At 41.1% G+C, this 14045-nt stretch overlaps 1 protein-coding gene across 2 annotated transcripts in view; it reads left to right on the plus strand.

Annotated features, from left to right (window-relative positions):
* The window catches only part of katnal2 (katanin p60 subunit A-like 2), a 66682-nt gene that overhangs the window by 41636 nt on the left and 11001 nt on the right, over positions 1-14045 (plus strand). For both annotated transcript variants that reach the window (XM_020528823.2, XM_048595264.1), the window contains exons 11-13: positions 148-266; positions 4791-4882; positions 12191-12301. In XM_020528823.2, the coding sequence (XP_020384412.1) occupies positions 148-266; positions 4791-4882; positions 12191-12301 (322 nt within the window). The remainder of the gene's footprint in view (positions 1-147; positions 267-4790; positions 4883-12190; positions 12302-14045) is intronic.

Consider the following 14045-nt stretch of genomic DNA (forward strand, 5'->3'; position numbering starts at 1 on the left):
CACACAGTGAGTTGTACATAGTTATCAACTAATTATTCATAAGTACCCTCATTGCTATATACTCCTTGTAAATTTTGTATAATAACTGATTGCATTTTTGTTTAATTTGAGTGTTTAATGCAATATTAATGACTATATTTTGTTAAGGTACTGGAAAAACATTGCTTGCAAAGGCTGTCGCCACTGAATGCAACACGACTTTCTTCAACATTTCGGCCTCTACCATTGTCAGCAAATGGAGAGGAGATTCTGAAAAACTTGTCAGGGTAGGGAACTTCTGGTCAGTTCCGCTGTCAAATATTTTTGTTCCACAGGTGTCTCCCTTTGAAGATTTTCACTATTAAATACGGTAAATGCCATTTGTAGTGTGACACTGAGCCAAAACGGCTGGCCCCCTTATCCTAGAGTCATAGACTAATACAGCATGGAAAAAGGCCCTTTGGCCCAAACTGGTCCATGCTGACCATGGTGCCCACTCAGCTAGTTCCAATTGCCTGTGTTTGGCCCATATCCCTCTTAAACACTTCCCATCCATGTATCCATCCAAATGTTTAAATGTTGCTATTGTACCTGCCTCAACCACTTTCTCTGGCAGCCCATTCCATATACGCACCACTCTCTGCATGAAGAAATTGTCCCTCAGGTCCTTCTTAAATCTATCCCCTCTCACCTTAAACCTATGCCATCTAGTTTTCAATTCCCCATCCCTGGGAAAAAGATTAGATGCATTCATCCTATCTATGCCCCTCATGATTTTATTCACCTCAGAAGGTCGTCCCTCAATTTCATACGGTACAAGGAATAAAGTCCTATCCTGGCCAACCCCTCCCTATAACTCCGGCACACTAGTCCTGGCAACATTCTCAAATCTTTGCACACTCTCTTTTGAGTTTAATTTTGTCTTTCTTTATAACAGGGTGACCAAAACTGTAACAATACTCCAAGTGCGGCCTCACCAACGACTAATACAACTGTAACATAATGTCCCAACTCCTACACTCAATGCCTTGACCGATGAAGGCCAGCATGCTAAATGCCTTTTTCACCACCCTGTCTACCTATGACGCTGCTTTCAACGAACTATGTACTTGTACTCCTAGATCCCTCTGTTCCACAACACTCCTCCAGACCTTACCGCTTACTGTAGAAGTCCTACCTTGGTTTGACTTACCAAAGAGCAACACCTCACACTTATCTGTATTGAATTGCATTTGCCAATCATCGGCCTACTTCCCCTTCTGATTGAGATCCCTTTGTAATTTTTGATAGCCTTCTTCATTATCAACTATACCTCCTAATTTTGTATCATCTGCAAACTTACTAATCATGCCTTGTACATTTACATCCAGATCATTGATGTAAATAACAAATAACAGAGGTCCCAGAACTGACCCCTGTGGCACTCCACTAGTCATAGGCCTCCAGTCCGAGAAACAAACTTCAACCATTACCCTCTGCTTCCTACCATCGAGCCAATTTTGAATCCAATTAGCTAGCTATCCCTGGATCCCATGCGACTTAACTTTCACGACTAGCCCGCCATGCGGGATTTTGTCAATGACCTTACTAAAGTCCATGTAGACAACATCCACTGCCCTAACTTCATCCATCCTCTCTTGGTTACCTCTTCGAAAAGCTCTAAAAGTTTTGTTAGACATGACTTCCTGCGATAAACCTCTTTCCCAGGGACCAAACTAGTGATCCTTCTCCGACCGCTTCCAAGGCAAGTACATCCTTCCTTAAATATGGAGACCAAAATTACACCGGTCACTCTAGATGTGATCTCACCAAAGCACTACACAGTTCCCGTATTTTTGTACTCCAGTCCCCTTGCAATAGAAGCTAATATGCCAGTTGTCTCTTTAACTGCTTGTCATATGTTTCTTGTTTGAGTACAGCCAGGACTTTCTCTTTATTTCAGTTTTTAAAAGTTTCACACCTTTTTAACAAACTCTTTTATTGAGAACTTGCAAGGCAAATCCTTCCCAGCTCTATACCACTGTCGCCAATTCTGGTAGGTCTGCACTACCAGTGCCACAGCATACCCGATGTGGTGTCTGGGATTTTACAAAATATGATTCCATGAGAATGTCTGTGTCAGGCTGTGTTTGACAAGTCTGTAGGATAACTTTCCCAATTTTGGGATAAACCACAGATGTTAGTAAGTAGGATTTTACAAGGTCAACAGACTGGGGTTTGCTATTGATGTTTCTGATGCTGCATCTGGTTTGACTCCTTTTATAGAGTTATACAGCAGGAAAACAGATCCTTCCGTCCAACCAGTCTATGCTGACCAGATATCCTAAATAACTCTAGTCCCATTCTTAGGCTTTGTATCATTTTTGATACAACTGAGTGTTTTCTAGGCCTTTTCAGATTGCATTTAGTAATCAGCTACATTGCTGTAATTGTGGAATCACATGTAGGCCAGATCAGGAAAGAATAGCATGCTTTCATTTGACAAGTTGGGTTTTACAACAATCAACAGGGATCACTATTATACTAGCTTTTCATTCCAGATTAATTAATTGAATTAAAATTTCACTGTCTGCTGCAGTGTCACTTGAACCCATGTCCTCAGAGCACACGCCTGAGCCTCTGGTTTACTTGTCCAGTAGCAGTGGACAGTACTGTCCACTGTCTGACCTGTACATGAACAGTTGTTAATTTCTTGATAAACCAGTATGTTACTGATGTTAAGGAACCATACTGTGTTACAGCAGAGATTAGGAATCAGGAAATTCAACTTGCTTCCAAAGTCGTAGGAATATTAGTTCTGTAGAAAGGTTTGTGCTGACGTGAAGTCCAGTGCAGTTTTTAAAATGAGCCAAATTTGAAATGAGTCTTTCAGAGAGGATGGGAAATCAGCTGGTTCTAACACTGAGGCAGTCAGGTCTGAGGGAGGAGGTGATCGTATTTTTGAGGGTGGTTGTAATCTTGGTTGTTTTTGAGTGACATAGTCCCTCATGCCCAAAACATGAAGCTAAGACTTGAACAATATCAATTATGTAGGTATGAATAAAGAGTTGTCTGGGTAAATACGCTTAGTGTTATAGTGGTAAATAAACTGTGGGAAACATTTACAGATTTGACTCATGGTTCAGGATTGATTTTTCTTAAAAGATAAGTTGGTTGATGGGCCTTCTTCAATCAAATCAGTTTTCAAGCTTCCAGGTTTTTTCTTTTTCTGATTATATCATGAGGCACAGCTGTTTCTTCATGTTGGTGGTGTAGAGCAATATATGAATTTTGTTTATTTCAGAATTGTATTATGTATTTTAGTTGATTTCTTGTCCCATGTCAGTACCACATTTTTTGTAGGTTTTTCTTCTTTTTGTTTGTGGGATGTGGGTGTTGCTGGCTGGCCAGCATTTATTGCCCATCCCTAGTTGCCCTTGAAGGTGCTGGTGAGCTGCTTTCTTGAACTACTGCAGCCCACCTGCTGTGAGTTGACCCACAATGCTGTTTGGGGGAAAATTCTAGGATTTTGACGCAGTGACAGTAAAGGAATGGCGATTATATTTCCAAATCAGGATGGTGAGTGACTTGGAGGGGAACTTGCAGGTGGTGGTGTTCCCATGTAGCTGCTGCCTTTGTCCCTCTAATGGAAATGGTTGTGGGTTTGGAAGATGCTGTCTGAGGATCTTTTAATTTCTGTAGTGCATCTTGTAGATAAGTACACATTACACATTACTGCTGAGTGTTGGTGGTGGCAGGATTGGATGTTTGTGGATGTAGTGCAAATCAAGCGGGATGCTTTGTCCTGGATGATATCAAGCTGCATCCATCCAGGCAAGTGGGGAGTACGCCATCACATTCTGACTTGTGCCTTGTAGATGGTGGACAGGCTTTGAGGAGTCAGGAGGTCTCCTAGGACTCCTAGCCTCTGACCTTGCCTTGTAGCCGCTGCATTTATGTGGCAAGACCAGTTAAATTTCTGGTCAATGATAAACTCCGGGTTGTTGATGGTGGAGCATTCAGTGATGATAATACCATCGAATGTCAAGGGATGGTGGTTAGATTGTTTCTGATTGGTGATGGTCATAGCTTGGTATTTGTTTGGCGCAAATGTTACTTGCCATTTGTTGGTCCAAGCCTGGATATTGTCCAGATCTTGTTGCATTTGAACATGGACTGCTTCAGTATGTGAGGGGTCTCGAATGCTGCTGAACATTTGTGCAATCATCGGCAAACATCCCCACTTCTGATCTTATGATGGAGGGAAGGTCATTGGAGCAACTGAAGAACTCCTGCAGCGATGTCCTGGAGCAGAGATGGCTGACCACCAACACCGTGACTTTCTTACCGTGTGCCAGGTATGACTCCGACTAGTAGACAGTTTGCCCCTGATAGCCTTTGATTCCAGTTTTGCTGGGGCTCCTTGATGTCACAGTAGGTCGCCTGCAGCCTTAATTAAAGGGTTATCACTCTCATTTTGCCTCTGGATTTCAACTCTTTTGTTCACATTTGAATCAAGACTATCATGAGGTCAGGAGCTGAGTGGCCCTGGCAAAACCCAAACTGGGTGTCATTAAGCAAATTAATGCAGAGCAGGTGCTGCTTGATAGCAGTGTGGAAGTTGCCTTTCATCACTTTACTGATGATCTAGAGTACACTGATGGGGTGGTAATTGACTGGGTTGGATTTATCCTGCTTTTTATGCTTTATCTATCACCATTTGGGAGATATTAATATTGTGTTTTTCTCCCCACTCCTGGTTTGCATGATATTATCCCTATTTTAATATATAAATTTTATTTCTAAAGTGCATTACCTGTTGGATTTTCCAGGTATTGTTTGAACTTGCTCGATTTCATGCTCCTTCTACTATCTTCCTGGATGAATTGGAGTCAGTGATGAGCCAACGTGGCAGTGCCCCAGGGTCAGTAATATCAATTGTAGTTTTTATTTGAAAAATTATTTTTGTTATCTTTCACCTTGTAGGGTCAAAGTTTATCATCCTGATGTGCACTTGTGGAAGTTGTGAGATGAGTGACAGAAGTAGGCATCGTAAACAGCACGGGAGAAAATAGGGTCAGCATTTCATAAACAGTATGTGAGAGACACTGTGAAAGAGGGCACTTTGGCATAAACTGTGTCTCTCTCTCTTGCTCTCGAGGGGAGGGAGGGAGAAAGCTGGGACAGCAGCTTCTGAAACTGTTTGAAAGAGAAAACGGGGGACTTCCCCTCAAGAACTGAGGCAGGGAAGAGTGGTGCATCTGTAGCAACAAAGAAACATAGCAATTGTGAGTTGTTGAGCAACTGCTGATAATGACTGTGTGTTACAATTCCAATAATTTTAAACAATAGAAATTTCTAACCTCGGGCAGGGAAAATAAGAACTTATTAACAAAGTGAAGAGTGTTGATTTGTCAGTAAAAGTAACAAATTTCTATTCAGCTCTATAGTAAGTAGTACAAGAGTACACTTCAAATAAGTTCAGAGAAGTAAAGGTAACTAAAATTGAAGTAAAATATATACTTAATGTACGACAGGACAACTCAGCCAAGTGGAATCTCTAAAGTGGTATGTAGGCAGTTGTGGACACTTCCTGTGACCTAAATGATTCCATGTTCAGAAACTCTAGCAACAACTGGAGTTAATAAGGTATAGAATTACATGGATAGCACATTCAGAGAGGTGGTCATACCGCAAGTTAGAGGCAAGTGAGCAGATAGGGAATGGATGATTGCCAGGCAGGTAATGCAGGAGTCCCCCAGATGTCCCACTCACCAACTGATTTTAAAATCTGATTATTGGTGAGGATGATGGATCCTTGAAGAAGAGTAGTGAGAGCTAAGCCTGTGGCACCACAGGTGGTCCAGCTGTATAAGAGAGGAGGAAGAAGAGTAGAAAAGTAGTACTGGAGGGGAATTTTACAGGGGTACAGATAGGCATTTCTGAGGCAATTGATGTGATTCCAGAACTGATGCTAGGGTCAAGAATGTCACAGAATGGCTGCAGGATGTTCTTCTCAGGAAAGGTGACATCATGATCAGATGTCATGGCCTGCAGTGGTACTAATGACCAAGGCAGGAAGAGGATGTGGTCCTGAAATCAGAGTTTAGGAAGCTAGGTAGAAAATTGGCAAACAGGACTTCTAAATTAGTAATGTCTAGATTATCCCCACTGCCATGAGCAAGTGAGCACAGAAATGTGAAAATAAGACTGGTGAATGTGTGACTTGAAATATCATATGGGAATGCATGCTAGATGATTTCAGATTTACTTTTCCATTCAACCTATTCAGAGATGTTACTCCATACCCGGAGCATATGGGATTTGAACCCAGGCCTCCAGGCCCAGAAGCAGGGAAGTTGGAAGCAGTTCAGAAGTTTACTAAAGTATTACCTGGAATGAGCAGATTTCCTTATGAGAAAAAATTAGATGGGCTTGGCTTGTAGAGGTGACTTAGTTGAAATATACAAGATCATGAGGAGACTTGTTGGGTGGATATTGAACGGATGTTTCCTCTTGTGGGAGAATCCAGAACTTGGCACCATAGTTTAAAAACAGAGGTGCCCATTTAAAACCGATGAGGAAGCTTCTTTTTCTGAGGGTTGTTTTTGGAATACCGTTTTCAAGAGGCATTGGATGCGGAATCTTTAAATGTTTTTAAGGCAGACGTAGATAGTTACTTGATTACCAGGGGATGAAAGATTATTGTGGATTTGCAGGACTGTAGAGTTGAGGTTAAAATCAGATTAGCCATGAACTTATTGAATGGCGGATAGGCTTGAACGCTGTGTGTGGGCAACACTTGTTCCTTATTTGTATATTGAGCGAATATTTAGGATGCAATATGAGGATGCAAGTAGGACTGAAATAAAAGATAACAAGTTTAAGTGGGTTGATCAGAGTAAGGGAGACAATTGGGAAATTTGAATCAGGGTTACACTGTTAGGCTGCATGTATGTGAATGTAGATAATATAGCCAATAAGATTGGTGAGTCACAGGTGTAGATTGCCATCTAGAATCATAACATTGTGGCGATAGTGGAGATCTGGCTTAAGGAAAGGCAGGTCTGGGTTTTAAATATTCCTGATTTGTGTCCAGAAAGTATAGGAAACGTGAAAAATGGAAGAGGGGTGGTGTTTTTGTTGAAGGAGAAGGAGAGAGAGAGAGAGAATGTTTCAAAGGGTTCAGGAAGAATTAATTTGGCTACAGCTGCAGAATAAGAAGAGTCCAATTACACTGTTTGGTGAAATCTACAAACCACCGATTAGAAGGAAGGGGTTGCAGAGTAACAAATATGCAAGGAAATTAGACAAGTGTAAACGTCGTACAGTAGGTATAATGCAGGATTTTAATTAACTGTTTGTAGACTGTCATAGTTGCGGTGTAAGGAGGACCAACGGACAGGCATTTCTACATTTAATTCAGGAGAGTTTTCTACAGTAGTGTGTTCAGTCCAAAAGAAAGGAGGCACCAAGAAACCTGGTTCTTGGGAAAGACGTGAACCAAATAGATTAATGTCCGTAGGGGGAACATTTCAGAACCAATGATCATTGCACCATAATGTTTAGGATGATGGTGTGAAAAGACATTGATCAATCCAGAATATGAATAACGAGTGGATATCTGTTCTTGTTCCACAAAATCGGAGCTGGGCCAGATATCCCATGGACCTTTGGTTCCAGTCTAAGCCGTCGCTAAACAATGAGCTACCTTCAAAGATGAGGTGGTTCTGAACATCTGAACAAGGAACAAGAGTTGGCTACTCGGTCCTTTTGAGCTTGCTCCACCATTCAATAATATAATGGCTGATCTGATTTTAACCCCAACTCTACAATCTTGGATATCCTTGATTTAATCATTAATCCTCTTGGTAATCAAGACTCCATCTACCTCGTGGTTCAGGCACAAGGTAGATTTCCTCAAAATGGAAAGGTAGGACAAACAATCTAGTGCTCTTAGAATGACAAATGAGATAGTAATTAAGGCAGAACGTACACTTATGACAGTGTCAGGTAGTACATACAGTTGACAACCAAACTGAATACTACAAATTCAAAGGGATGTGAAAAAAGCAAAAAGAGATTATAAGAAAAGATTGACAGCTGACAATCCTGAAATTTTCAATAAGCACGTCAATAGTAAAAAGGATGGTAAAAGAAAGAATAGGGTTGATTAAGGGACTAAAAATGGGGATTTACTCACTGAGGGAAGAGGCATGCCTGAGGCATTAAATAAGTACTTTCCATCTGTCTCTATTGATGAGGCTAATGCTGCTTTGACCATAGTGATAGAGCAGGAAACGCAGTCAATTGAAAGATTTAAAATTGATAAGGAAATTGTGTTCGATAAGCTGTTGATACCTAAAGTTGCAAAGGCAATGGGACGAGATCAGATGCATCTAAGGATATTGAAGGAAGTGAGAATGAAAATTGCAGTGGCATTGGCTACAATCTTTCAGTCTTCCCTGGATTCTGGAGTAATGACAGAGGATTGGAGAATTGCAAGCATTGTGCCCTTGTTCAAAAAAGATTGTAAAGGTAGCAGTTGTGGACCAGTGACTTTAACTTCAGTGGTGGTGAAGCATCATCAACTGTTTCATCAATGATCTTTCCTCCACGATAAAATCAGAAGTGGGGATGTTTGCTGATGATTCCACAATGTTCAGCACCATTTGTGGTGGCTCACATACTGAATCACTCCACGTCCAAATGCAGCAGACCTGGACAATATCCAGGCTTGGGCTGAAAATGGCTAGTAAATTACCATCTTCAATATGAGAGAATCCAACCACCACCCTTTGACATTTAGTGGCGTTACTATCACTGAATCCTCCAGTATCAATATCCTGGGGGTTACCATTGACCAGAAACTCACTGGACTGACCATATAAATGCAGTGGCTACAAGAGCAGGTCAGAGGCTAGGAATACTCCAACAAGTAACTCACCTGACTCCCCAAAATCCACCATCTGCGAAGCAAAACTGAGGAGTGTGAAGGAATGCTTCCTACTTGCCTGGATGAGTGCCGCTCCAACAACATTCCAGAATCTTGATATTATCTAGGATAAAGCCTACTTCATTGGCACCACGTCCACAAACATCCACTCCCTCCACACTGACGTTCAGAACAAGCAATGTGTACCATCTACAAGATGTACTGCAGAAATTCACCAAATCTCCTTAGACTGCACCTTCCAAATCCATGACCACTTCCATCTAGGAGGACAAAGTCATCAAATAGATGGGAATATCACCACTTGCAAGTTCCTGTCCAAGCCACTCGCCATCTGACTTGGACATATATCACTGTTTCTTCACTGCCACTGGATCAAAGTCCTGGAAGTCTGTGATTCAAGAAGACGGCTCACTACCGCCTCAGGGGCAACTAGGAATGGACAATAACTTCTGCAGCCCGTGTCACCCACATCCTATGTGTGAATTTTAAAAAAAACAAACTGGACTCACAATTACTCTGATTTTTTCCTGAATCAGAAATCCTGTTTTCTGGGCTGGTTTTTTTTTTTACTGGGTTCTGGGTTTTAATGTGCCCACAATTTCATTACTGCCTTGTATGAGACCATATTCTTCATGCCTCTATTACAGTTGTTCCAGACGTGGTTCTAATGGCTCATTATTCTTTCTCTGCTGGAAATGTTCCACTTCGTCCTAAACTAGCTTCAATGTGTTCCAGCTAACCTCCAAATTGTTTGTTGGATTCTGCTACCTAGCTGCTGAATGATCTAGCTTTTTCTTTTGGCACAGATCATGCTCGCCCTGTTTAGAACTCCATTTCTGGACAAAGTTAAGTTAGCCTTTCGAGCTCCAATGAGGCCTACAAATTTCCTACCTACAGAACAACTCTCTCATCTGCATTGATGTACTAATTTTCACTTACCACTATCCCAAGAAATTTTACTCCTGTGCTTTGTGCTGAACCTACGGGTCTACATTGCTAATGCTTTAGCTGAAATAAACATGTGCAGCCACTGGATTCTTGAATCAGTGTTTCTGGCTCTGGTCAATGCTGCATGATTCCTAGTCACTCTGTTTCCACTGCATAACTTTTGACTATATATCCACAGAGCCTGTCTCTTCAAATAATAATCTGTTGCTGTCTCTACAACTTTCATATAACTGGAAACACTTTACTCCATGCTTCCAACTGACTTCCAAGCTATCTGCAAGTCAACTTCATCACTCAACTGGACATCTAAGTTTAGCTTTGAATTCTCTCATATCAGCTCAACTGTGTTGACTCATTATAACCAAGCAATGTCTCTGTTACTTGTTGCCATGCTTGTGTAACCCCTGTATTCATATAAAAGTATATTTTGATTGTTGTTCAGGGCCACACCCCCTTACATAAGGGAGTATAAGAACTAGGAGCAGGAGGAGGAAATTTCAGTCCTTGAGCAAGCTCCGCCATTTGATATGATCATGATTAATCTCAACTCTGCCTCAACGGTTCTTTCCTGCTTGCCCTCCATAACCCTTCAACCCTTATTAATTAAAAAGCTGTCTCTCTTCTCAAATTTACTCAATGTCTTGGCATCCACTACACTCTGGGGAGTGAGTTCCACAGGTTCACGACGCTTTTGAGAAAAGCAATTTTTCCTCATCTCTGTTTTAAATTGGCTACCACTTATCCTAAAACTATGACATCTTGTTCATACTTATGTAAGTCTTTTTGTTTTCTCTGGTTTCTTCTTTCTTGTCATTCTGGCACACAGCCTTGCCATCTTTACATTTCTTTCCTTGCCGTTAATTCCTAACAAATTTTTCACAACTCCTTGGTCTTCCCTCTGTCCTATAGCTACCCTCTCCAAGTTCACCTTGGATAAGACCACAACTACCCTCTGTTTCTCTTGCCATTCTCTAAAAGCCTGACTTGACGTGGGTGTTGAAGCCTCCTTTTGTCTACAATCCTAAATTCCCCATCTTCCTTTTCTTGCTAACTCCCTTACTTTGTATACCCACAGGAGGCAAAGCTCCAGTCCCAAGCGAATTACCCACCATTGTTTTCACAAAGATTGTTGACCATCTGTTATCTCTTAAAATATGTTCACTTGCAAACAAGGCCCTTGCCATGTTGAACCTTATTGTGGATGCATTCAGTTGTTTGGCTTATTTTATTAAAGTAGGTTATTTTACAAAATAATCTGCAGGAGACTTGGCCGACTTAATGATCGTTTATTGAGCCAACATTAGGAGAAGACTTTCCCAGAAAGGATTCTAAGGCAGGTCTCTGCCAACCAGTGACACATATCTGATATTTATACATTGTAAGTCATATAGACGATATATCATTTTATTTCTAAAAATAGTCTAGTTCAGATAAATAACTTGTTTCCCACAAATGAAAAATGGCACGGGTGCCAAAAGTCTCTGGTCTTAATCTACTTCCTCTGTCTTCTGTGCTACTGTCTTAGCCTTGAGGTCCCCATGGCAGACTGCCAGACATATCAGCAGCATTTCGAACTTGCTTGCGTTTTTAATTCTTCTTAATCTGACAACTTTTCTCGCATAAAAGTAAAATGAATTACCATCATTACTAAATACCCTACCTATTTCTAGTGCATTTGTTTAATCCATCTTAAGATCTTTTTAATCTTCCCCAAATAAATTGATGTGGGTTTAACCCATGTCATAGCCAAGACTTTCCTCTTACAATTTCTGAGAATGTTGTATCATTGGAAAAGTCAGCAATGCCCACCCCTAATTGTACTGACATAGATGTATTGAAACAAAAACGAAGTTGCTGGAAAAGCTCAGCAAGTCTGGCAGCATCTGTGGAGGAGAAAACAGAGTTAACGTTTCAGGTCCGGTGACCCTTCCTCAGAACTGGACCCCTCCTTAGATTTATTGAAACTTGCTTTGTGTCGCAATGCCTTGCCCTTTATTGCAACCTCCTGTTTGGCTATATCAACCTTAGTTAGCTGTACAGTCAATAGCTTAGTTGTCACAATTTGAGGTTTTCGTTGTTGTCAGTAAAATAAGTTGTCTCATTTGTTTGAAAGATTTTGTTCATAAGTTCTGAGTCCAGTATGATTTTTTTCAGAACTTCTCTTCTGGAGAAGAGTCAGACTGAACTTGAAATGTTAATTCTGTTTCTCTCTTCACATAGGCTGCCAGACCTGCTGAGTTTCACCAGCATTTTCTGTCTTTCAGACTTGCAGCATTTTTCTTTTATTTGAAATTTTTTTTGAGGAAGCAGTTTGTGTTTTTGTTACAGGGGAGAGCATGAAGGAAGCCGGCGGATGAAGACTGAACTTCTAGTCCAGATGGATGGTTTGGCACGTTCTGATGACCTTGTCTTTGTTTTGGCAGCTTCCAATTTACCTTGGTAAGAAATTTTTTTTTTACACTTTCAATGATTTCTCCTTTTGTACCTACATTGAATGCTCTAGCTTGTTCCTATTATGCATTTTAAAAAAATACTCAAATCAATATTATTAGCAGTAATCTTGTTTCCTGTTGCCATGTTTATGCAAAAGGGGTCCAGCTTCCCACCTCTGCTGTCCCATTTAATTCCAGTACTGCTAGAACAGGATGCATCACAGAAGGAAAAAGTTAGCAATTTAGTGCACAGGAGAAGGATGTGCTGCATTTTGTCTCCAAAATGTGAAGTGTTCCACGTTGCAAGTAAATATTGAACTTAATCAACCAGTAGCTTAAACTGGAAAGAGACTTGAAAATCTCAAGAGACTAAAATCTATAACTTAAGCATGAATAGAGGGGGAGAGAAGACCCAAGTGAGAGTACAGAGTTGAGTGGGATTGAAAATCCCAGAGCTGATTGGACTTGACCCAGAATACAGAGTTGACTGGAGGTAGTTTCTATTTAGTAAATCCAAAAACAATACACACAATCAAGGTGTGATGTTACAGATCAGTGATGATTTGATGAGTTTTACTGCTATCTATTTTTCCCCTCTAAGTTAGGGGAGTGGATTAAACCAAGATGTTGAATTAGTCATTTTGATAAATCGAAGCATGGAAGGGTACCAGAGTTCCACTGAAGGCATTCTGTGCCATATGGAAACTCCAGTATGTTTTGGCATATCCTAAACACCCCATTTACAAGAGCTGTTTTTACCTGGAGCAGCTCAATCTCAGTTTTGGAGCTTAAGTAGCAGCCAGAATACAATGCATCCAGGCTGTGTTATTTTGTTAAGATATTAAATGAGATAATGACCCCACAACTTAACAAGTAACGATTGAAAACTTAACCACCATACAAGGAGGTGGGTAGTACAAGAGTTCCCTAAGTGCATCTTGCTTTTGAATTGGTATTCCTGAATACTGGCAAGAGTGATGGTTTCCGTGGGAAGTACAGCTGGAACTAAGGGCAGCAACACCATTGGTGCTTCAGCTTATAGGTTGGGGGAAAATGAAGGTGAGGAAAGCAGTGGTGATAGGAAATTCCATTATAAGGGATAAAAAGAGGCATTTCTGCTTCCGTAGACGTCATTTCACAATGGTATGTTGCCTTCTTGGTGCCAACGTCAAGAAAAGCATTGCACAGTTAAACAGCAGTCAAATAGGGAGAGCAAACAGCCAGAGATTTTGGTACAGATTGGCACTGACACTGGAATGGATGGTGACATAGAGTCATAGATCATTGAAACAGACCCTTCGGTCCAACTCATCCATCCCTACCAGACATCCCAATCTGACATAGCCCCATTTGCCAACATTTGGCCCATATCCAGCTCAACCTTTCCTGTTCAAATTCTCATTCAGATACCCTTTTAAATGTTGTAATAGTACCCACCTCCACTACCTTCTCTGGCAGCTTGTTCCATACATGCACCACCCTCTGTGTGGTAAAATTAGCTGGAGGGTCCTTTTTAAAATCTTTCCCCTCTCCCCTTAAACCTACGGCCTCTAGTTTTGGAAACCCCCACCCTAGGATAAAGACCTTGACTATTCACCCTATCCGTGCCCCGATCAGGTCCTGGGATTTATCTACCTTTTGTGTTTTAAAGATGTTTCCCTACCTCCTAAAGGCTTGAATGTATTTATCTCGAGGTTTTGTTGAGCTATGCTTTAGAATCCCATTATGAAACTTGGCTCTGATCCAGACGC

Source organism: Rhincodon typus, chromosome 1 (genome assembly GCF_021869965.1).
Source record: "Rhincodon typus isolate 14 chromosome 1, sRhiTyp1.1, whole genome shotgun sequence".
Classification (NCBI taxonomy): domain Eukaryota; kingdom Metazoa; phylum Chordata; class Chondrichthyes; order Orectolobiformes; family Rhincodontidae; genus Rhincodon; species Rhincodon typus.